At 42.7% G+C, this 25,456-nt stretch overlaps 1 protein-coding gene and 1 pseudogene across 1 annotated transcript; one reads left to right on the top strand and one right to left on the bottom strand.

The window, feature by feature from the left end:
- The first annotated feature begins 21,673 nt into the window (after positions 1 to 21,673).
- On the top strand, positions 21,674 to 22,214 carry LOC133924837 (uncharacterized; annotated as a pseudogene).
- A 507-nt stretch (positions 22,215 to 22,721) lies between these two features.
- On the bottom strand, positions 22,722 to 23,679 carry LOC133924838 (heavy metal-associated isoprenylated plant protein 28). The gene is made up of 2 exons (XM_062370565.1): positions 23,482 to 23,679; positions 22,722 to 23,398 (listed from the first exon to the last, which is right to left on the bottom strand). Exons 1-2 carry the CDS (start codon positions 23,603 to 23,605, stop codon positions 23,151 to 23,153), a joined length of 372 nt encoding a protein of 123 aa, XP_062226549.1. The 5' UTR covers positions 23,606 to 23,679; the 3' UTR covers positions 22,722 to 23,150.
- Between the last annotated feature and the right edge of the window lie 1,777 nt (positions 23,680 to 25,456).

Here is a 25,456-nt window from a genome sequence, read left to right on the forward strand (position 1 = left end):
GGAAATTCGACAAGGCTAAAGTGAGGTGCTACAAGTGCAATGATTATAGGCACTTCCAGTGGGAATTCACGAAGTCGAAGAAACAGGAGAAGACATTGTTTATGGCTGCAGAGGAGGATGACCACCTGACGCTACTCTAACGTGAAGAAAAGATTAAGGAGAAATGTTGGAAATTAATCTTGTTTTATAGTAGGTTTAGTTTTGGTATGCATGAGAGTCCATATCAAAGTTAAAATAGTATTTTAATAGGAGTAAGATTAGAGTCTGAGTAGGAATAAGATTGTATCGGAGTAGGATTCAGAGTCTAGTACTTAGCTCCTATATAATAAAGGGAGAGGGGCACCTCATAATGTGTCTCAGAGAAGAGAAATGCTATGAGAATAAAGTTGATCAAGTTGTAAGGTCGAGAAGCTTGAAAGTATTTGGTTAAGTACTTAGCGAGCTCGGATCAAGAGGAAAGCAAAGGCTAAGCTGTCGCGGCCTTGAAAACTCATGTGTTCTTATGTTCCTATAGTTATTCGATCATGGATGTCAAAACCAACATGGACGTCAAAACCAACATGGACCTCGTTGATTTGATATACTGTTGCTTTAAATGAATTTATTTAAATTTCTATGCCACCACTATTTTGTATTAATACATGAAAAATGAAAATATAGCTTACTCCCTTTGTTTCACAATGTTTCAAAGATCTGCATACCTAGACAGCACAATACTTGAGTAATATTTAATAAAAATTGTATCAAACATGTACTCATTGGATAGATCAATACTAGTTTTATCCAATAAGAACCTTACTTAACGTTTTGTGCTTCCCAGTATGTGGACCGGACAAATATTGTAAAACAGAAGTAGTAGACAGAACAGAATACTCATGACGACCTGCAATTGTACAGTTGGGCACGTATTTTCACGAAGGTTTTCTCATTTTGCTGACGGTTCTTGGCTGTCAGGAGCAAGTTGTTCTGGGGTAGTGTGTGAAAAAAGAGAAAAAATCAGGGTTTTTATTTTGATAGCACGAAACTATAGCAGTATAGATTATTATATAGTGGCATTACAGCTCTTACAACTGTCTCAAATCTAGCGACAAAATTAGATTGATAGTTTAGCTGGTAGCTATAAATGGTTAGCTTTAACAACCGAAGGTCCAAAGGTTAATAGACATGACAACATTACAGAGAACCTAAAACTATTTGTATCTCATGCAAACAACAAATTGTGCATGCGAGCTGTGCAGTACCTTAGCTTGGCATTTCAGAGTTCAGAAATGACAAATACACGGTCATTGACAAGTTTGAAAATAGTACAACAGTACAGTATATACATGAGAAACTAAGTTAAAATATGTGTATTAGTTTATATATGATGAGTAATTGATAATGTTGTTATTTTAGTTTATTGACTAAACAAAATCACGGAGAAAATGAGTTGGCGTTTGTCTACGAGTCTAGAAAAATTACATATGCCAGATGGTCCGACGTTGAACAATTTGTACACACTAGATGATCTGGAGCTCAGGAAGACTTCACGTCGGAGTATTTTGGCTCAGAAGCAAAAGTTAAAGTATTAAGAGAACGCCAGACTATTTCTTGCAGAGAGATTGCAAAATGAGTTCTAGTAAGAATATACACGTCAGATGGTTCGGCGATAGACAAATGTACACGCTAGAGTATTTCAACCCAGAGGTAAAGATTGAAGTGTCGCCGGATGGTCTGGCGATGGAGTGAAGTGAACACCGGAGCTTTTCTTGCAGAGATGTTGCAAACTAGCTCAGGTGGACTTGTACTCACCGGATGGTCCGGTGTTCAACGGGATGAACGAAGGATGCTTCGCTGGAGCATTTCTTGCATAGATGTTGCAAGATGGCTGGTCCAGAGAAGAAGTATGCACTGTATGGTCCAACGCTCAGAAGCTACGAACACCAGATCATTTGGCGTTCACGATTTTTCTGAGATGTGCATTGATTGAGTATTTTGATTATGGACTAATCTATAATGGAGTTGGAGATGTGCGTGTGCATATCTAATGTTATGCAGATGATAGATGCAACCTGACGGCCGACGTCATGATGATCGAGGCCAAGTGGAGTGCTTGGTGCCGAACGATCGAGGATGCCAAACGGAGTCAAGGGTGGTCCTAGCTGTGCATATGAAGATCAAGCAAAGCATAAAAAGGTGGATGAAGACGGCGTGTTGACGAAGTCACGCGAAGGGGATGCCAGTGCAAGTGACAAGACGGCCTGAAGGATCGGGAGCAAGAGAGATTTGCTAGCGGTAAAGATCGCAAAACGGAGTACACGTGTCGACATTGGGATGCTTGCTTGAGGTGAAAACAAGTGGCAACGAGTCATGCTTTGAAAAACGTGCGAGGTAGTTTCGTGGTATGGCCTTAAAACCGTGGAAGGATGGAGTGTATGTTGCATCATTGTGAAGCTTGCGTTGACACGAAACTATGTCATGAAGAAGCCACAGCCCTTCGATGGATGGAGTGAAAAATGGACCAAAATACCTCGATGGTAGATAGGAGGCTATTAGAAGAGAGGGTTATTTTAAGAACAATGAAGCTTAAGGGCTAGGCAACCTCACTAGACCTATAAATAGAGGGGTAGGGCTATGTGAGAGGATTAAGCCAACCATTTGAGCCTTGAGTGCTATGTTTTAGAGAAGAGAAAAGGAGAGCTTAGACCTTGTAATAGGTGAGAGTTTTTTTTTTTGAGAAAAACATCTTGTAATTGTAGCAAAAATAGTCATATTAGGCCATATTTGTGATTTTGGTGATTAATGACAATATAGTCAGTGTGACTAACATATTTATCAAGAATATATGTTAGTAGGTCTCATGAATGTAATACATGAAGAAGCCACCGCAGCTGGGACAGAGTATGATCGAATTCGAGAAGTCCCAGGAAGATTAGCCTCACTGGATGGTTCAGTGCTCTAGGTGTTGAACTCACTGGAGCATTTCTACCAGAGAAGGTTACAGTTATTGAAGTTGAAGATCAAAGCGTTGCATGGTCCGGTGATCAATGTGTTGCACACACCGGACAATAAACAGTGCAAAGGGACTTAAGGAGTTCAACACACTAGAAGGTCCGGTGTATGTGGTGTGCACACTAGAGGCTTAACACCAGACTAATTTACACAGAGAGGGCATCAAGTGTTGAAGAACGAAGTTCAAGGCACCGGATGGTCCGGTGATGGATGCTGTGTACATCAAAATATTATTTTCAGAGAGAGTTGTATTGGTTCAGTTGGCTGAAGTCAACTCATTAGATAGTCCGGTGATGAAGCGATGTGCACCGGATGTTTACATCGAAGCAATTTACACATAGAAGAAGAAAAGGCTCGGATGGCTTAGGATAACTCACTGGATAGACCGGTGATGGAGATGAATTATACACCGGAGTATCCCGTGTTCACAGAAGCTTGAGTGAGGGTTCCAACTGCTAGTTTGTGAGTGTGTACTCACTAGATGATCTGATGTTAGTACTACTGTTCTCACCAGATCATTTGATGTTAACAACTTTTCTGAGTTATTAGGTTAACAGCTAGTGCATAGGTTTGAGGCTATAAATACCCCTCCACTCAATCATTTGAGATTACGGGAGTCTTAAGAAGTTCATGCACACATGAGAAGACATCTAAGTCACCAAAGTGTTTAAAGTGATCATTCAAGGCGATTAAGCACACTATTAGAAAGTGATTAGTTCATTTAGGCCTAGAGAGTGTGTTGCTAGATGATTATTGCCTAGAGATTGGATCAAGGAATGATCCAATCTTGTACCTCTTGGTACGCCGGTACCTTGGAGTCTTGGTGACTCATCGGCAAGCTTGTTGACCCTCCGACTTGGTGTGGAGCGGTGACAAGGTGATTGTGTGGGGACGCGGAGACCTTTGCCTTTATGGCTCATGACGGCAAGGGACCGGAAGAGAGACTTGTGGTGGGGCCTTTTCATGGTGGCTTGGTGGCTCATCTGGGTTGAGACCTTGTCTTTGTGACTTGGTGGCTCAATAGCTATGACCGGGTGCTATCTGTGAGCATATCCTTGGTAGAGCTCCAACGTGAACTAGTGGTGGCATTTATGCCATCGAACCATGGGATAAAAATTCTTGTGCAGAGTTTGTTCTCTCTATCTTATTTACGTTTTCGCATTTACATTTTTGCAATTTACTTTCCTAGATAGGTTGCAAACTCTTTTGATTGGTAGAGTTGACACACTAGATAAACCTAGTGCACATTTAGATAGAAATTGATATAGGTTTTTCTTGGGTAGTTTTTGGAGCTGAATAGATTCTAAGTGTCCTAATTCACCCTCCCTCTTAGGATGTCAAGATGTTTGTAAAATGATTTTCCATCCATTAAAGGTCCGGTGTTTCCAAAGTGTCTCAGACAAGACCTTCCGGTGTTCAGTCAGCGGAAGCCAAAATTAGAACGACTAAAAATTGGTACAATGATAGTGTCCGATGGTCAGCGGAGCTTCACTAGATTATCCGGTGTTTAGAATTGAATTTCTTCAAAGAGAAGCTCTGGTGTTTAGTTAAATATCACCGGAGTTTCCAGTGTTTGAAAGTGGTCTTGGCTCCGTTTTGAGATGCCCTATGGAAAATTTTGTCTGGTGATCAGTATGCCACTTACTGGACCTTTTGGTGTTCATGATATTTGAGGCCCCCACCTGTCATATACGGTTTTGACCGGTTTCCTCTTCTCTCTCTGCTTTCGTTCTCCGCCACCCATACCAGCTCTCATTGAGTCGCTGTCGGGCTCCCGACTGTCTAGCACCGCCAACCTACCCCTACTGCATCGTTGCACCACCACCACTCACTGTCGTCATCATTCTGCCACTGTCGCAGCTGCCCAGGGCAGTCCCAAGCTCGGGCGCGGCCGCCACCACCTCCGACCGCCAAGCTCCCGCTTCACCGCTGGCTTCTCTCTCCATTTCGTCATGTTGAGCATCAAAACCTTTGGCCATCTTCAATTTTGCAAACCTTAGACCTTTTTCCAGCAAATTCGCCTCAAATTTCATCAAACTTCAATGCAAATTTGTTACAATTAGTTCAATTCCTTGCAATTTGAGAGCATGTTCATCTATATATGTGCTTAATTGCTCATATGTTTCAAATTCGAGTTGAATTCATTCACATTTGCTCAAATTTCATTCAAATTCAAGTCAAATCTGAGCAATTTCTTGCTTAGGATTCAATTTTGGGTCAATATCTTGTCAATTTCATATACCTCATGTGATGGCTCATCTTGTTATCATCTATCTTCTGTCAGATGGGTCGTGAGCGCATTGACGAGGGCAAGGGCTAAGCCATTGAGCAGCCAAAGAAGAAGTCAAAGGCTCAGAAGGAGTGGGATAAAGCCTTGGCAGTAGCTGATGCAGTAGATACTCAGTGAGGTTTCCAGATCCGAGACGACTGCACTACTCCGCGTCGGTCCACCCACACCCGTCCTACTAGGAGGTTGGCTCGACGCCTTCCTGCTAGTCAGGCAGCCAGAAGAGGGCTCATGAGAAGCCAGAACCAGGTGAGGAGGAGGAGGAGCAGCAATCAGAGTAGCCACATGCAGAGGTAGAGCTCAGGTTAATTGATGTAACTTCTTACAAGTCATCAAGGACTAAGAACTTGCATTTTGTGCCAATTTATGAGTGGTTTGCTAAGGCCAGAGATAAGGGGGTTGATACCAGGTTCTGGACAGTTTTGCAGGAGAGCTTCTTCTACTCTTATCTTAGGAAGAAGGTGAGTTTGAGCCAGCACAAGACGCTAAACTAGCACTTTATGTAGTTGGCTGCAGGGGGAGTGGATGTGAGGCAACACTTCGACGTCTACCCTGGGCTTTCAGCTCTACTCATTGATGTGGACAGATATGTAGAGGACTGGGTCAGTGTTTTACGTCATAGTATGGACTACACTAGAGAGGAACTTCATTCAGTTCATGTTCCAGGGCGACACTTTCAGATTATACAGGAACAGTCTACTTGAGGCTCTGGGGGTTCAGGCGAGTTCCATGTATCTGCACGAGGTCGTTCATCCGAACGCCAGACCCCCTCGCCATCATCTGGTTGGTAGCATCTTCCCGACTGATGAGGATATTAGGCCGCTTTTTAAACAACCCTTCACTCAAGGTTCACCGCGACTGCCAGACATGTTGACACCTATGGCGAAGGCCATCCACTTTTCCTTAAGACGCAATTTGCTGTCAAGGATCGGCTACAGGGAGGCTATCACCAGCTTGCAACAATGGTTGATTCTTTCACTCACCAACGTTTTGATATCATGGATCTAATCCTATGTGAGATTGAGGATGCTAGAGGGGATTTCCCTGACTAGACAGTAGCCGTACACGCATTTCATCTCTTATTTGCTTGCTCATGGCATCAGGTATTCTGATTTCCTCGAGACCTATGAGGAGTCTGCTACTTGCTACAAGAAGTATTCTCCTTCTACTCTCACAGACAGACGTCATGGTTAGTGAACCATGGTTCACACTCAGGACCTGATCCCTATTGACGAGCGAGAGAGAGTAGCAGCTGAGGACCAGGCCCTAGCAGAGGTTGTGGTAGACCTACCTCAATAGATCTTTGATGTGGAATGCGATTCGGACTTGGACGATATTGAGTATATTCCTCCGGTCGCTAAGTCACATGATGCCGAGGCAGGAAATTCTTCTCAGGTTGCCCCCAGACCTAAGTTCTTACTTCTTCAGCACCTGAGATAGCTCCTCCAGTGCCCCATGCCGCACAGACTTCAAAGCTTGCACTGATTCTTCAGCAGATGCAGTAGCAGCAAGTAGTTCAGCAGCAGCTTCCAGCACAGGCTGAGATGCATGCGAAGCTTCAGGCCGATATGATTCACCAGTAGGAGCAGCAGATGGTCTTTTTGTAGTCTCTTCACCAGCAATACCAGGCCATGTTCTCAGCGCTTCAGTCGAATAGAGAGAATAATACTCGCATGTTCTCATTCTTGTTCCAACATACCGGTATTCAATTACCAGCTGCACCTCTAGCTCTAGCTATTAGTCCTCTCCCAGGCAGTCTCAGCGGTCTTTTGACTACTCCAGGGTCAGACTTTCCTCTCTCAACACTCTTCTCCATCAGTCCTCTTTCTCATCCTACCAGGACATCTCCGAGGCCAGTGCTTACTTCGTTATCGTCACCTCTGCCTACTGGACCTCTCAGTTTCAAGGACTTGCTGCAGCCAACAGCCCCTACTCAGGAGCCTCTAGTTGTGCCTCTAGCTGTCTCACAGCCTGTGCTTGATACAGTCGATCCAACTCTTCGGGAGGTGCTGAGTCAAGTTGACCAGGAGATGACCACTCAGGGTTTCAACACCTCCAGCTCTGACCCCCCCCCCCCCCCCCCCGTCCAGACACAGTGCAGAGTCAGCCTGCAGCAGGAGAATCCTCACCAATCGTCGATGCTGACGTTGAGATTATCTCGTCTACATCTGGCTTTGAGACTAATGCTTCTCAGTTCGTGGTAAAGCTTTCTTTAGTAGCGTCAGCTCCCTCGTCTCCTCTAGCTCCAGATGTGTAGATGTGTTCTCTTTTTGTGCTTAGATGCCAAAGGGGAGAGAGTCTAGTGTTAGGGGTAGTTTTGGAGAGAGAGAGATAGTCTTGAGTGTCTAGAGAGCTTGCTAGTTTCCAGAGAGTCTAGTTTAGCTTTTGGGTAGATAGGTTCAGCTTGTTGGATCTTATACTTTTTGATGTAATGACAGACCATTTGATTCTTAATCAATGTGTTTAGCTTGTCATCACATTGTGTTTCATTTCATGCGTGCTTGATTGTATTTGTTCTAGCATGTTAGGTTGTTCTAGTACTAGACTTTCTCTTATTTTATTGTTATATGCTGTCAATTGCTTAGTATGATAGCCTGTGCTTTATTTCATATCTCTATATTCTCATTTGTGTTGTCATCAATCACCAAAAAGGAGGAGATTGTAGCATCTAGGCCCTTAGGTAAGTGGTAAGTGTTTCGATGGTTAATGACAACCATATCATTATGACTAATAATTTGTTTTGAAGGGAATAAAAAAAATTAGTTCACAACGATAATTAGGTATACTTGGTCCCTAAAGCGATTATATGGATGATTAAAGGACATATATGTCAAGATTAAGGATCTTCTAGTTCTAAGTGTCACAAAGGAGATGAAGGGCACTTAGAGTAGTATAGATCTATTTTTTTAGTCTTTTGACTGTATTATCAAGACAGAAAACACATTTCATACACATGATGGTCCAATGATTAAAGATGTGGAATCACTCGATGCTTTTTCTGGGTGACACGTATCCAAAAATATTAGAAGTGTTACACCGGATGGTCCGATGTTAGTTTGCTCAGAGCACCGGACTAATTTCAGCATAAGTGAAATTGTCCGGGAAAAATTAAGTTCAACTCACCGGATTATCCAGTGATTCAATAATGAAATCACCATACTATTTATTCCAGAGGCAATTCCAACTGATGAAGTTCACCGGATGGTCCGGTGATCATGATGTCTGCATCGGACTCTCATCACCAGAGAAATATTTCCAGAGAGGGTAGCTTCGGATGGTGTGAAGGTCTTCTACTCACAGGATAGTCTGGTGATGGACAAATATGTACACTGGAGCATTTTTTGCAGAGAGATTTTTGAGGGCAGAAGAAGTTTAACTCACCAGATAGTCCAGTGATTGCAATGAAATCATCACCGAAGCATATTTTTAGAGAAGGTTGCAAAAGGGCAGTTTTACTATGTTGTACTCACAGGATGGTCCGGTGCTAAGTGTGTGCTCACCGGATGATAGCACCGGTCTATTTCTCAGTAGTAACAGCTAATGACAGCTGGCACAGTGGGGATTAAAATTTGTACTCATCGGATCATCCGGTGTTAACAGAAAAAGTGGGTGGTCAGGCAACGGCTAAAATTTGGATCTCTAGCCTATAAATACCCCTTCTCTTGGTATTATTTGGCTCTGTAGTGACCCAGAGGAGTTTATACACTGTAGGTGTCATCAAGAAGCAAGAGAGAGCACTTGAATTGATTGCCAAGTCCCTAACTGAACACTAAGGACATCATTAGTGCTTAGAGAGTAGCAAGTGTTCATCTAGCTATAGTATAGGCTTGATCTTGGTCAAATAAAGCTATTGGCTTGTTACTCTTGGTGGTTGGCAATACCTAGCCAGTTTTTAGTGATTGGAGGTGTCTCGGTGAGCTCTTAGTGTTCTTGTGGGAGCCCTGGGATGAGCTATGTACTTGGTTTGATGCCTACAAATCCGGAGATGGAGAAGTGGCAATCATGAGAGAGCACTTGAGTCTTGCTAACTCAAGGGGGAGCGATGTCGTTGGTTGATACTCCAACGAGGACTAAGAGAGAGTGCTAACTCCTCGATACATTGGTAAAAAAAATCGGTGTTCTCTTGTCTACCTCTTTACTATTTTACAATTTAATTTGAGCATCTACTTTTTGCAAGCTTTCAATTCCGTATTTTTTTAGTGTCTTTGCTTCCTTGTTTTGTTTCCTTCTCATAGCTTGATCGTGTAGTCGCATTTCATTTCTTCTAGGCTAAGGTTGCTTTTTGTTCTAGATTGATAAAAGTTTTAAATTGCCCAATTCACCACCCTCTTAGGCTATTCGATCCTTTCGGTAATCTACCAAAAAGAGAGTTTTCCTCTGCAAGAAATGAAGTGCATGTTTTCTCCAATGCTTGTGTTAATCTCCTTCTAGTTTCCTTTTATTGGCTCTGTTGCTTTGTTGTATGTTTTTCCTTTTTGGTTGTAATTTTCGTTTTGGTTGATGAGATGAGATTTTCCCATCTTAGGAAGTTGTTTTTCTTATTGCTAGAGGCATAAATTTCACATCCAGAATTGGTCTTGAATTCCCTTGACTCTAGATCATCAACTCGGATAACTTCTTCTTTCAGTGACCTTTTCTTTGGAGTAAAGGTTTCTTTCTTTAAGTTGCTATCTTTCTGTAGCGATGACTCATGGTATATGTGCCAATGGAACCTAGGGTTCATTTACACCCATGAGAGACATACTTGAAATTTTTTATAGCAACTAATTTTTCTTCGATTTTTGCTTTCGCTTAGTTTTGAAGTGCGTTGGGTGACCAAAATAGGAGAAAACCATCAAAGAAATTTGTGAGGAGCCTATTCACCCACATTTGGTCGTCATTCTCGATCTTACAATTGGTATCAAAGCATATTTGATCACTTGTTGATCTTAACCGGCTTTGTGATCCGTAGGCGATAATGTGAAGGCTCGGGAAGAAACTGCTATTGAAGGTCGTGACTTTTCTTATTGAAAGGTGCGTATGGAGGCTTATCTCGTAAGCCAACAAAGTGCAATATGAGAGGTTATTGTCTTCAACTATGAGATTCCTGTTGCTCGTACTTCTTAGACCCAAATTATACAATATGAAGCTAACAACAAGCCTCGAAATATATTGTTCACCAATCTGAGTCGTAATGAGTTTGACAGAGTTCAGCATCTCCATACCGCTCATGAGATTTGGTCCACTCTTAGTGTTTTTCATGAGGGCACTAACTAAATAAAGGATTGATACCAAAACACGTATAACCAAGAATATCATATGTTCGTGCAAGGCCCCCGGAGAGTATTTGGATGTCATGTTTACTCTATTTGATAGGATTGTTAGGAATCTTATATCAACTGGAGTTTTGCCCTACTCTAACCATAAGAGGGTGATCAAACTTCTCTATGCCCTTGACCGTAGCATACAAGAAGTGAAGATCTCGAGCATTGAAGAGTCATCCTGTTATGACATGTTGACATGCGATGAACTCTTTAGTAAGCTCAAATCCATCGAGATAGCCAATGTGGCTAGAATAGACCTAGGAAACCCCCTGTCTCAGAACATGGTGATGGTTTCATGACCTAGTGATGGTAGTCCAGCTGGAGTTGGCTCTTCTTATGCTAATCCTTCACCCAGTGACTTTACTTTGTCTTCCTTGGTTTCTATCACAGAGGAGCAGGTGGACACACTTGATGATGAGGATCTTGTTTAATCGTGAAGAAGTTCACCCGCTTCTACAACAACAGAAGAGACCGAAGGAGAGGTGGCTCTCAGGCATGTTATGAGTGTGGTGATACCACTCATTCCAAAGCGGATTGCCCGAAGTACAAGAAAAAGGAGGATCACAGCCACAACCATGACAAGCACAAGAAGAATAAGAAGTCCTTCTTCAAGAACTGCGACAAGATGGCCAAAGCGGCATCTCGAGCTTTTGTGGCGGCGCTCAACGACGTCGACACTTCCTCAAGTGAGGACGAGAGCTCATAGGAGGAGGAGGAGCCCATGAAGAGCAAGAGGAAGAACAAGGATTTCACCGGTCTCTGCTTCAAGACAAACGACAACGACATCAATCCTGAACTTGACCCCTCTGAGGTATCACCTAGCTATGACTAGCATCCATGAGACCTACTAAAATATATACTTGATAAATATGTTATTCCCATTGATTATGTTGTCATTGATCACTAAAAATCACATACATATCCTAAGTGGACCATGTTTGCTATAGATTTATATGGTTTTAGTTCATGTGTAACATGCTTTAAGTTGCAGCGTTTTGGAGGACCATATTTTCCCTATTGTGGCACTCGCCCTCAGAGCACTAATGTTGATTTAGTAGAAAAATGACACTCTGCTACATAAAGTGATCGGATAAGCTCGAGAGACAATCATTACATGCTAATGATATATACATATATATATATGGGGGGTGAGTCTATTCTGCGGATAGGCGCAATAGTAAACTACGTTGCGTCACCCTTAGTTGCTGCAGCCACACCAGCTACGACTAAGAAACTAGTCAGTTACGATAACATATATAGGTGAGTTACGATCACATGATAAAAATATATATATAATTACGAGAAGCATTGTAATTTACTGTTGCGCTACCCCCAGTTACGATTAAGAAAATAGTCAGTTACGACAGCATAGATAGTTGAGTTATGATCACATAGCAAAAAAGTTAGTTACGATTGCAACTATACTGTTTTTTGGATCGTAACTGGGGTGTACGCAGAGGTGACCCAGTTGCGATCACAGTTACGACTAAGAAATAGTCAGTTACGACAGCAAAGATAGTTGAGTTACGATCACATAACAAAAAAGTCAATTACGATAGCAACTATACTGTTTTTTGGATCGTAACTGAGGATGTGCGTAGATGTGATCTAGTTGCGATCACATGACAAAAAATTACATAATTACGACTAGATAAGGTACCCAGGTACGACTATATATGTTTGTACTAACTGACATATCTTGTGAGTTATAACTATACTGTATCATAACTACGAGTGGTATAACAATAAACTATAACATATCTAAGTATATAATAGATATACAGTGTATATATATACACACACGTACTCTTGAACCATGCATGCCTCTTCTGCTGTACTTCACCTCACAGTGCACGGGATATGTGGTTATGTGCTAAGCGAGATTAATGCCTACGGCTCGAGAAACTCAAAGGCTGTACCAAACTGAGATTAATTCCGATGGCAGAAACTAGTACAATAGCTCAAGTAGTTAATAATGAACAAGTGGTAGAGGGTGTTGCCGGGCTCACCATTGATGAAGGTGAGCCAGGGGCACCACTAGTACAATAGCTGTCTAGTAAGAGCAGGCCAGGGGCACCACCGTCCTGTCTCCATTTATATTCAGATGATAGATGGTAGATGATAGATGGTACAGGGAAACTATATCACGGATGAATTTTAAACTTTATTATAAATAATTATGAATTTTTCTATAAAAATATTTATGATATCGAACTTGTTACAGAAAATTATAACTCTATTTGTATAAGAGCTACCTACATATATGTCTAAATAAAATATACGTCTATAATATATTTGCACATACCAATTTTTTTGAACTCATAATTCCATTAAACACCGAATCTATGCAAATCGTCAGATACAAATTCATATACAAAATCTGGTGCATGGCTTATCAACTCATACGAGTTAGAGGCAACTACAGACGCATCATAGGCTGCTAAACATTCTGTCACTTTGTTAGATTCTCTAGGATAAACATATCAATTATGCAATACGTATGTGGATTTTTCTAAAAAATTGTATGTGCGTATTAAGGATCACTGATGGATTTTATTGAAACTCCTATATAATGTGTCATGGATGATTTTTTTTGAAAACCATATGTGTGACACTTCCCGCCTAAGAGAATCATTTTACTTCCTGACTACCCTCATAATATGGTATACATCACATAGTAATATATCACATAAATAAGGATATCACAGACATATACATAAAAATATCTCACGGATATATAACACATACAACAATAGGGATGAAAACGGTCGGAAACGATCGGAAGAAGCCTCCACCATTTCCACTTTCATTTTTTTTTTCTCGAAAATGAAATCGAAAATGATAGTGTCGGAAACGAATACGGCGTCGATATTACAGGAACATCGATAACGATATTGTCTGAACGGAAATAAGCCAGTATCGATCGGAAACCAAAATTATAGAACGATAAACACCAACGTAACGCTAGTCGCAACCACGTCCATGCACCATGTATAGGATCAAGTCAATTGATCGAAGATTACACACAAACACAATATGAGGATAATATCAAATATTTAACTTAAGTAATAATATCATACATGTTCAACTTATCACAGGCCAAACAAGCACACAAGTTCTGAAGTACACAACCAGACACTAGAACATGCCAACATCCGACGAGATAGACATATTACATATAGTTTTTAGTTCAGACTTGACATAGATACATAATAGTTCAGACTTAACATAGATTTATATGGATTAGACTGCTTGTGGATGTGGGCCTTTAGATATAGGGGGTGGAAAACGGTAATTACTGGGCCTAAAATACGATAACTACCGACCAAATACGAAAAAATCCGGAAACGATCGAAAGAGCTCAAAATCATTTCCACTTCCATTTCCGGGACGTAATACCATTTCCATTTCTTCGGTATATCATTTCCGGCTACTACGGTCGGAACTCTTCGAAAACGAGCCCCGGAAAACCGATATATATCATTTCCATTTTCATCCCTAGACAATATATATATATATATATATATATATATATATATATATATATATATATATATATATATATATATAACACATAAGAACACAATCTTAGCATCACACATTATTCAGAACATAAACCTATACACAATCCTTAATTATATTGCCTGGTCTTTGATAATTGAGCTTCAAAAGCACATATGCATTTCACCATAATCTCACCAAAAGTATTACCTTCACACATCACTTCGCTATCATCCGGATCATGCTCCATCCTAACTGACTCAGTCATACGACAAAACCAAACAATATTGCTTATAAATTGCTTGCCCTTATTAAGTAAAAGATAACAGTTCAAATTAGTTTTATAGTTCACGAAAATGTCCCTAATGTGATGAACAATAATAAAGAAATTTCTAAAAAAATAAAATATAATAGAACAAAGACATATTCTATGTCGATCATATATGATTCACATAATAGAATACGATTCACATCATATACAGGATCCACAATAGTGTCTTTCACAGTAGGTAAGACACACATGTTCCACATGACCGAAATCGACGTCAATCATCCTGACCGTGAAAACAGCCATAGGAATAATTTCATCCTCTCAGCGCTTGATAGCAGTGAACAAAGATATATTATATGCATATCTGGGACGCACAACAACAATATTACACTTAGTACACAAATCAAATCAAACTCTAATAAATACAAACCCTACTTACCTCAGTGCAGTTTAAGGAGATTTGATGCCCAGATCTAGAACCTCCATCGCGAAAACAAATCCTAAAACCCCATTACAGAAGGGGAACGGATAGCAACAAGGAGAGCGGGGGAGATGAATTTCTTATCGCTTTAATAAGGGAGACGAGAAGTTTGTGTCTATGGGGGCTGGTGGGAAGTGGAGAGCGGTGAGTCAAATTTAAATAGTACCCAGGTCTTTAACTACCAATGATTTTTTAGAAAATCTTTCTGTGTCTATAAGAAACCATTTGTGATAATATCATAGGTTTATTTTTTTTAAACCTCGTGTGTGTCTGCATGATAGAAACAGACGAATTTGTAAAAATTGTATGTGAGTTCTAGCATACCCAGACGGTCGATTATGTTATAGACACGTCTGCAAAGCAATCATCTCTAGATATTTTGTTAACGATTGGTCCTAGAAAATTGTATATCACTATGTCTGCTTTCACTATTTCTATAATAGGGAAAGTCGATTATACAAATACTTGTATAAAGTAGGGATATATGTTAGTCTCAACATACATATCAAAGATAGGGACATAGATTTTTATACCGGTTCATGCCTCCCTTATAATAATAGTCCTACATCACGATTTATCTTGATTAATGTCTGAAAAAAATTATAATTAGGGTTTGTCTAGTTCTAATTGTAAGGCTCTCTGCGAGTTCTCTAGTGTCTAAGATCCTAAAGCCCTTGTCAAATAAATCTACCATAATATGACTCTATGGTGATTCTCAATTGATGTCTCTAGTCCTACCTAATTAGGCTTGTTCAATATTGATGATCTAGTTCCTTGCTGGGAATTCGATCAGTCACTTTCCCCTGGGATCAAATCAACTCTTATTTGTTTTTCAAGGGAATATTAGCTTGGATTGGATTATTGGATCGGTCCTGATGTATCCTCTCTTTTTATATAGTCGGGTTGAGGTAGTCGTATTCTACTCGGCCACTTTGAGTGTATATCTTCTGGATATCTAGAAGATTATTTTATAATCTAGGGGTGATTTTCGTATAGAATATGATGAATTATCTAGAATATCATAATATACCTTACTAATCCCTTGGCAGTTGTAAAACCCACCGTATAAAGTTAAGGACACGATGGATACTCATTACAATAATATATCGTATTTATAATAAATATATAATTATTAATTACAAGTTACTCGGCAAATACTGTATTGAGGCGATTGGGTCAGGCAGCGAGTGGCATGCTTGATTGCCAACAGCAGTACGAACTCTTTGTAGCACTGCAGTCCATGCTCACCGCCCGGCCGGTCTCTACCGCCTGCGGGATTAATTGGTGCATGTGAAATGGAACCATCCAACCACGTCCCAACAAAGCTGCATTAAGGCCCTGCTCCGCTCAGCCAGTGCGCTCTCTATGGATGCTCGCTCCATGGGAAGCCAGGGGCTACAGCAAGCAAGCTAGTGTGTGTATGCATGTGTAGTGAGGAGAGAGCAGGAGATGGATGTGCTTGTAGTACATCTGGCCTCTGTGTGGCACTGGCATCTGAGCTAGAGAGAGAAGAGGCAGAGGATAGAGGAGGAGGAGGAGTGAGTGAGCTGGGACGAGCCCGGGCCCAAGCAACGACAAAGCTGGGGACTACGGGGCGGTGCATGCATGCAGGCGCAGGGGAGGTCGGGGGTGGGAGAACCCAAATGATTCCTGCCCATTTTGGACACGGCGGCAGCGAGGATGACTCCTCGCCCTCCCTCCCTCCCTCTCTCTCTCTCCACTGCTCACCCTGATGAAACCGTTGAGCTCTCCCCGTTACGTCGGTTTCCCTCGCACGCCACGCCTTGGCCCTTGTGCAAGCTGCTTCCTGTGGGCCGGAAGCGAAGCGCCGTGGATCGGCGAGCGCAACTGTGCGCGGGTCGGATTCCGCCCGTCCGTGACAATGACATGGGGACCGTGTGGGTTGGTGCGTGTCCGCATGACCCGCCCGCAGCCCGCTGCGGGAGCTGGAGCTGGACTACCCGTGGCGATCGATTTGCCGTGCGAGATCGAACGAGTGCATCGATCATCTATATCTTCTAGCCATGCGCGCGCCCATGCATAGATAACATGTCAAGGGGACACCGTCAATAACGGTTCTCTTCTCCATTTTTTTCTTAGTATAAACATTTTAAGAAGAGGGTTATATATGTACGTATGGAGCAGTATGCCTTTGGCCTATTGGATTTATGGCGAGGTCCACCGTCAGACGACCACGCTACGGGCTACGACGGAGACATCCAATAATGCCGAACATACAAGTCAAACAAAGAACTAGTATTCGGAGCCCGATGGTTGCAGTTGCTGCTGAGGCGATGATACGTTGCTGTGGATTTGCTCTCCCCCCAACGAAGAAAATAAAAAACAGAGCAAGCCGCGACAAGCCCATCAACAGTCAGTCCAGTCCAAGTCAGCTACGGCCTCGTCGCAGCCATCGGCGTGCGAGAATATTTTGTGGCTAGGGACACTATAAAAAACGCGCATGCTGGTCAGTCCCGTACGGACGGGGTCCAATTATTGTCGTAATCAAACTACGCTTCTCATCTCCCAACACGTACCAGAAGAAGTCGTGTGTTTTTTTTTTTTTTTTGATCGCCCGTTTGCTCTGCGCAACGTGGCCACCAGGAGGTCTGCATACGAGGCCAACGTGGAGTTCTTAGCCGTTTGATTGTTGTGCCTTTTGGGGCAGAGAGAGAGAGAGAACCGCAGCTGGATCGGGATCATGCTACCACTCTGTTCTGTTTATGTGGGGTGGTTGGCGCGTGGGACTGTTGGGGTTCTTTCTCACTTTCTCAGCAGCTAGCCGCCTCCTCAACGCCCCCATGGATCACCGTTCACCTACTTGTCTGCTGGCACAGAGTTACTCATGGAGGAGCGTTCTAATTTCGTGCTTAGTTTTTAGCGGTTATCTGGTCAGGAGGTTGTTAAGATAGGCTAGTTTATTGCGTGGGAGTCGTGACTCGCAAGAACAAGTGGTCCCACTTGGCATATATATGGGGGTAAGCACCCAAGAGAGGCCCAATGGGGGCATAGCTCTCTTTTCAAGTTTTTATTTTTCAGTGGATTGAAGTCTCTCTTTTTTAAGCTATAAAGACACTGTCACTAATATGTTCCTGCTCAATTTTTGAGCTGAGTCTCCCTGGTATATACGCATTGTCACTCAGCACTGATCAAATTGGAGTGTTTTTAGAGTGGAGCCAATATGGAGATGGAGTATACAGATTTCTTTACTCTCAATTTCTGATCTACAAAGAAACTTCGTTCTCAATTTGTCGTACCAGTAAAAGGCCGAGACGAGAACAAACCGATACGACCTTCTATAGCGTTGGATAAAACGAGGGCCCATCATATGTGCTCCAGAAGACCTTATCTCCTGGGCCGTACTGGCCAGAAGATTAATTTGTAAGGAGCTACCAAGATCGAGTTTAAATAAAACACTAAAACGCACATATAAGTCAAGTCATACGACGTACATGGCCCATAAGCGCAATTTGGTCGATGTCGACGAACATGCTCTATAGTATAATTTGCTCGATATCCTCGTGGCCATTGCCCTCATGGGCCGTATGAGTCCGAATATAAGATTGAAAACTGTGCTCATGCTGTGCACTGTGTAGACCGGAGCGCAAAATCTCCTTATGATTTTCAGGAAGGTGTAGGAACCCATTAGGTCCTACATCAGAAATCGTATCCACTGACTTTAGCAAAGTCAGAGGGTAAAAAGTGTTATGATATTAACTTTTTTAAACCGTTAGATTCGGAATGAATATACCAGATTATCTGCTATAGTATCTTTAATAAAATCGCTACAATAAATAATGGTAGAATATTATTTACCGAGACTCATATTACTATATATTTTAGTAACTTTGTGAAACAAAATCAGAGGATACGCGTCCCTACATCGTGCCACTAGGCTCCGGCAGGCTTTACATTGCCAGTCCTTCGGATCGTCGTCGGGTGAAGACAAGATGATTATTCATAAGCAATTCGGAGTGTTCACCACCGTGGAGGTGTGGCTGGTGCTGCTGGATTCCGGATGAACAGCAAGCATGAGTCCGTACGTTACAGCTTAGCCAACAAGAATGTCAGTAAGGTACTTTGATTTGATTGATCACTATGCTGCTGGGTTCCGGCCTTGTCTAGAGTTTAATGGCGTACAATAAACATCCATTTGCTTGATCTCACTATTTCGCGTTTGTTAATCATTGTTTATTTATATCATGGCTGTGTGACGATGTCAACCTAGTGCAACAAACTTATAATTATTAAAGGTATTATTACAAACTTGAAGCAAAATGGTACCATACTATACTATAGAGAAGCAAAGTATTTACAGAAAACCAAAACATAAAAATAGTACTCTCAAATACATATGTGATTAGAGAACCTCCATCTGTGATTGGAAAAGATTTTCATCAATATAGTCCCTGAAAGATGGCATGATTTCTCATATGTGGCATTCCTACTTTTGTAACAAGGTCCAGAAGTAAGTCCAATAAGTACCCTGAAAATTACCTGTATAGGATAGAGTATTTTTGCTTTGTCAAAAAACCACATCATTGCAGCTTACCCAAATAGCCCAACATATATATAGCACTTGCACCAATAAAAATCTGATTCTTTATTTTTGGTTTCACCATGTATACCCACATTCCTAACATATTAGAGATACTAGTTGGAGGTGGAAAACCAAAAGTTATTTGAATCATATGCCAAATGAATCTAGCAAATTAACACTCAAAAGAGAGGTGTTGTATCGATTCATTAGCATTTAAAAAAGCTACATCTAATATAACCATTCCATTATCTTTTTGCTAGATTATCTTTGATTAAGATCACTCTAGTTTGCAAGTATCATAAAAATACTTTTATCTTTAGGGGGAGTTTGATCTTCCATTTGTAGTGGCTATGTAGGATGACACAATTATTAATCAGTGATCAATACATGGATTGGACAAAAAAATTGCCCATGTTGATGTAAGGATATCAGATTAATCATTGAGTGGAATATCCACTATTTTCGCTACCAATTCATGCCAAGCAATTAACTTATCCCCCACAAATGCTCTTCTTAAGGACAGATCCGAGCTTACACTTCTGCTACAGTTGCATCTTTCTTTCTAACAACATTATACAAAGTGGGGTATTGTTCTTTAAATGTTCTACCCCAGAGTCACATATCTTCCAAAAATGAATTTGAGTTTTATTTTGCAGATTAAAGGAACCTAGATTTAAAAACTCATGTTTGACCTTCATCAGGTCGGACCAAAAACGTGAATCGCCTGGTTTCTTAGTCACCTGAGTATTCGTTTTGGTTTTCAAATACTTATTTCTAAGAAGATCTTACCAAATTCTTGCTCATTGATTAACTTGAAAAGTCATTTACTAAATAAGAACTTGTTCTACATATCCACGTTTAGAATTCCCAGCCCCTCTTATCCTTAGGTGTGCAAATAATGCTATATTTAGTCAGTCTATATTTCTTCTTTTGTTCGTCAATTTGCCAATAAAAACTATATCTATAATAGTCTAGTGTTTTCATAATGTCTTAGGCACTTCAAAGAAAAACAATATAAACATTGCTAGACTGTGAAGGACCGAGTTGTTGTTCAAATACACACAACAGGAGGTTTATATTCTTGGCATGTTCAAGTCATGCTCCATGAAGAGAACTATATCGTCGGTATATTGTAAAATTAAGAGAGCATTAGATGCGGAACCTATACCCCTGTTAATGGTTTGATGCTTCCATATGAAGCAAAGCAAAGATCTTCATTGCTTTTACTTTGTGTTAAAAAAATCTCTTCATTTGAGCCACTCATCTGATTAGTGATTTCGATCTTGATTTCTCAGTTTTGATTAAACTGCTTTGCAATTTTACTATATTTTTTACACTAGGCATGCAAAGGCAAATGATCTGCAGTTACACCTGACGCAACAAACGATCTGACAGATTTTTGCTTAAAAGACCCATAGAGTACACTTTCCCGTAAATTATGAAGTACTCAGAGGTTGCCGACTCTTACGAGGCGCGAACGCTCAATGAAAAACAAAAGGAGGCCTGAGTAAAAGCTTAGTCTCTTGGCCCATCGAGTTGTGAATTACTACTGTAGACGTAAGATGTGCTCTTCTAGGCTTCGGCCTCTTTGCGCGTTAAATTTAAGCCCGCTACGACACTCCCCTTGATTATTGAGCTGAACTCTATTCTCCATAAGAAAAGGTACATTCAATCTGCAGGTAAATAACAACAGCTTTATCTACTTCACTTTTACTTGATGAGTTTAGCCATATATCCCATACCAAGAATCCAACTGAACAAGTGCAAGGCAACACTAGTGCACGCAGGCGACACCAACAAATGCAACTTCTCAGCCGAAATAATACCACTGCAAACAGACAAACCGCGTCCGATGCCGTCGTACATTCGTCAGCGGGATACGGATACCTCGGCCACAGCCCAAACCCTGAATGGCTGAACTCCGAATTGTTTGACGACCGCCGCCACCTACAATGGCCAGCTGCATGCCTCCACCTGGCTCCTGGGGCCCGTGCAGCCGGGCGTGGCAGAGTGCCAGTGTACGAGACCGAGCCCGCGCCGTCCGGATAACTTCGCGGGACCGCGCCGCACCTCGTTTTCGGCTTCCGCATACCACGGGCAGGCGCGCGAAGCCACCGCGAGCGGCGAGCCTAACCGTTTGTTCCGCGGCTTCTAGCGCATACCAGCAGCGCGCCGCGCGGGTCACATCCAAACCAGGGTCCGCTGCCCACAGGACGCGGCACGCAGCGAGTCCACCACGGGTCCACCTGATCTCGATCTCCCCAAACCCCGAAACCCGGTCCATTTTAAAGCCGCGGCCGCCGGCTCGGACGATATGAGTCCACATCCAAGATTCCAACCCAAGCGACCGTGCAAGCAAGCTCATTCCTTCCCCGTTTCTCGCGATGATCCTGGTGGCGATAGTGGCGGAGCTGCTCGAGGAGTACACCGCGCTGGTGGCCCGGGTGCTGGAGCAGCTGCTCAACGACGCGCCGTTCCCGCGCCGCATGCGCTTCCTCATGCTGCGGAGCCTCCCCTTCGTGCCGCCGCCTCTGCCCCCGCCCCCGCCGCCGCACGCCCTCCGTGTCACCACCCGAGGCTGATCAGATTTAGGCCGCCCGCCATGGCCATGTGCATGCCAGTGCGCGAGCCGGCTGGTCAGTCAGATAGGTTGATCCACGGTGTGTTTCATCCCTTTTCCGCTTCGTTTTGTCGATTCGCTTTTGTCAGCTCTTGGCTAAACGGTACTACTGTAAAGAATACTGCCTTCGAGGATGAATTTGTTCCTGTAAATATTCTTGATAATTGAAGAGACAAAAAATGGATGTCAAGAAACTTATCGCATCCGTTTCTTTGGATAATGCTTTGTACGACACTTTTGCTGCATGAGACCATGATGGCACAATGCGTCCCCTTCACGGCTTCACCGGCTTACCTGGCTGAGAAATATCTGGATACTCCTGGGCATGCTTTAGGTAGCCACTGATAGGGACTGTTGAACTGTGATGCTGTCGGCAGAGATAAGCCCGGTCCGTTTGCTGTTGGTTACGCTTGGCAGATGGTGCATCGGCTTCCTCATCTACCGCCCTGGGCACCGAACTTCAAATTTTTAGCATGACATGGTACCAGTACTATTTACAGCGAGACCAACGAAGGCCAACTCTTGCAGGTTGCTCGAACGAAAGCAGGTGAAGGTCGAGTGCTTAATCAGTAGCGTGCTTCACTGCTTCTCATGTCTTCTGAGAGATGAGCATAACATTGTTGGGCTAGGCCCGGATATGGGCCTAGCTTTCTAAGAGGCCGAAATCAATGTCCAACCTGGCCCGACATATTAGTATTTGTTTTTGAATTTTTTTTAAACCAAGACATACTAAGGTTTCCATCAAGTTTCAACTGTTTCAGTCGTTTTTCATGCAAATTTAGAAACAAAAATCAAGTTTCAAAATTGAGTTTTGTGCAAGTTCTATGCAAACATCAAGTTCCAAAGCAAAGATCCCTATACATTTGAAGCAAAATTTAGTCAAGCTTAATGTTTTGGGAGGGATTCAACGCATGTTTCAGAAAAGAAGAGGTTGCCTTTGTTCCTCTCCACCCCAACGGTACAGCAATGGATTAGTGCCCTAATCGGACTGCATTGATCCGTGCAAACGGTACAGCAATGTCATTCCACAAGTCAATAACAGAGCACATTAATTCGATATCAACATGCACGCGCTACTGTTACAAACTTACAACCCCTCTGTGCCGTTCCTGCGACGAACTCGACGAGCATGCATTCACTTGTCGAAAAGCTAAGGTCACGGCCGGATCAGCGGGAAAAGCTTCTTCCACGCCTTCCTACACCTGTACGCGGTAAACGCTGCCAGGTAGTGCTTGGGAGCGTCTCCGGTCGTCCACAAATCCTCGCCCGGACCCGGCTCGTCTGCACCCCAGAACCGCGCCGCCCGGCGCTTCTTCCGGACGGCCGCGAGCACGTCGTCGCGGTTGCATATCCCCCACACGGTCACCTTCTGCTGGTGGTAGTCCACCTGGACCGAATGTATCCCTGCAACATGTTCAGCAACACGGTTAACTCGCATTTCGTTTCATTCCCTGTTCTGTTTTGAATGCACAGACCAGTTTAGGTACCTTTCAGATGTGACAGCGCCTTCTTTATCTTCTTCTCACACCCGTAGGAGTAGAGCGGCACCTTCATCTCCACGTACTGCGCTTCGATCTTCCTCCCGGCCAGGACGATCTGCATGTCACCCATCGGATTCTAGCGAGCTCTCGCCTAGAACACGAACTCAGAGCTCGAGAGATCGTTGTGCAGATAACCGCAATAACGGCAGGGGCGTTTATATACGCGCGCTAAAAGGCAACGCCATGGGTGTGGATCGTGGATTCGTGGTGGGATCATCCTTGCATATCCTTGGCGTGCATGTGCGCACGGGCCTAGTCATGGCATCATCACCCTCGCTTTTGAGTTCCGATCCGTCGCCGCGCACGCTTTTCGTCGACGCGTGTCCGGAGCGCACACGAATTTGTTGCTGGTTCAGGGCTCAGACGCGACGATCGCTGATTAGAAAAGAGGCTGGTAGTGGAGGGATTACGTGTAGTCGGCGGCGGCCTGTCGCTGACGAGGCGAGGCGTCCGCGGCCATGTGAGGCGCCGTGGAAAGCGGGTGGGGTGGAGCCGATGGCGTCGTGGGAGTTGGCGCGTGGCGCGGCCGCGCGGGGGCACCTTGGCTTTTCAGACGGGTGGTGGTGGTGGTGGTGGGTGGTAAGGGTAATTGTTGTGAGATAACTGTATCCAGTGAAAGATATTCTTTAGATCATTTTTAATATGAGTAATATCTTAATATTCATATTATTTAGATACTAATATAAATATAAACTCTCATAATGCTTAAGTGTCTATTAGTGGGACTGATCAATAAATACAGATATTATTTGTAAAAACTATATTTACTTTAATGCATTATTTTGCCTATGCCTTACCTCTTGAATTATGTGCTCAAGCTCTAATACATTTCTTAACTATTTCTTCATGTTCGATTCTGTATTTAACTTGCTTCTTATGGAAGACACTAGCTTCTTCTATCTCTTCATTTAATCACTTGTCATATCATCTTTTATCCCAGTTGGAGGGCTATTTGATATATAAGACACACATTAGCACTGGGAGTAGCCTTAGATATTTAATCATGTGATTAATTTATCAACTATCAAGAGTTATGTCTATTAGAAAATGATGTATTCTCAATAGATATATTATTTTTATCACGCTCATTTAATATGTATAAATATATAAACACCCCATGAATCAATAACAAAAGTTTTTTCATTTTATCTACTTTGTCTCTTATAATTCTACTGTAATACGTTATCAGTCATGTTGCTTCACACCACGCTAATCGGCATCAACAGAGAGTAAGCCATGCCTCCACAAAGGAACTTACCTATCCTTCCTATGTCACTGGAAACAAGATCTTACTTATTCTTCCTCTCCGTTATCCACAGGTTTGTCATCGATTCTATGGTTGTTGAGGCCGACGTGCCTTAGGGTGGACGGCGTAGCCAGAGTGACCGACGCCAGGGGAGGGGGTGGAGGAGCGCACATGGTGGCTGCCTACTCGTAGCGATGGCGGCAAGGCTTGGGAGGGTGGCAACAGCTGTTGGGAGGGCGGTACGGAGCGAGAGCGGTCTCCCATCTCTAGTGCCATATCTGACCTAGCATGTATCTTCAAAATTCAAAAACATTTGGGCCACACTTTGGATATCAGTATACCAAAATTAAGGCCTCTCCTGACGGCCTGGCTCGAGACAGAAACTCTGTGGGTCGTATGAGCCATAATAGAAACTTATGCAGCATTTTCTACAATACGACACGGTTTGGCCTCTGAGCTTTATACAGGATGAGTAACTCTGCTGCCAGCTTTGCCAGTGGTGCGCTTTCAGAAACAGTCAAACAGATCACATAGTCACCTCCTCAGCTCAAGACTGAGGAATCTTCAGTTGGGTTTAAGATTACTTAAGTAGGCAGTGATATCCTCAACATCCTCTTTTTTATCTCTCGGACGCTGCAAGTCAGAATCGGCAGGAATATCACTTGACGGCCTCCC

This window comes from Phragmites australis, chromosome 7 (assembly GCF_958298935.1).
Source record: "Phragmites australis chromosome 7, lpPhrAust1.1, whole genome shotgun sequence".
Lineage (NCBI taxonomy): Eukaryota > Viridiplantae > Streptophyta > Magnoliopsida > Poales > Poaceae > Phragmites > Phragmites australis.

Bases quoted from the DNA above. Each gene is read 5' to 3' on its own strand.
- LOC133924838 (XM_062370565.1), bottom strand. From the start codon at position 23,605: ATGGGTGACATGCAGATCGTCCTGGCCGGGAGGAAGATCGAAGCGCAG. The intron at 23,399-23,481 runs GTACCTAAACTG...AACATGTTGCAG, and splicing joins GGCGCTGTCACATCTGAAAG to GGATACATTCGGTCCAGGTG.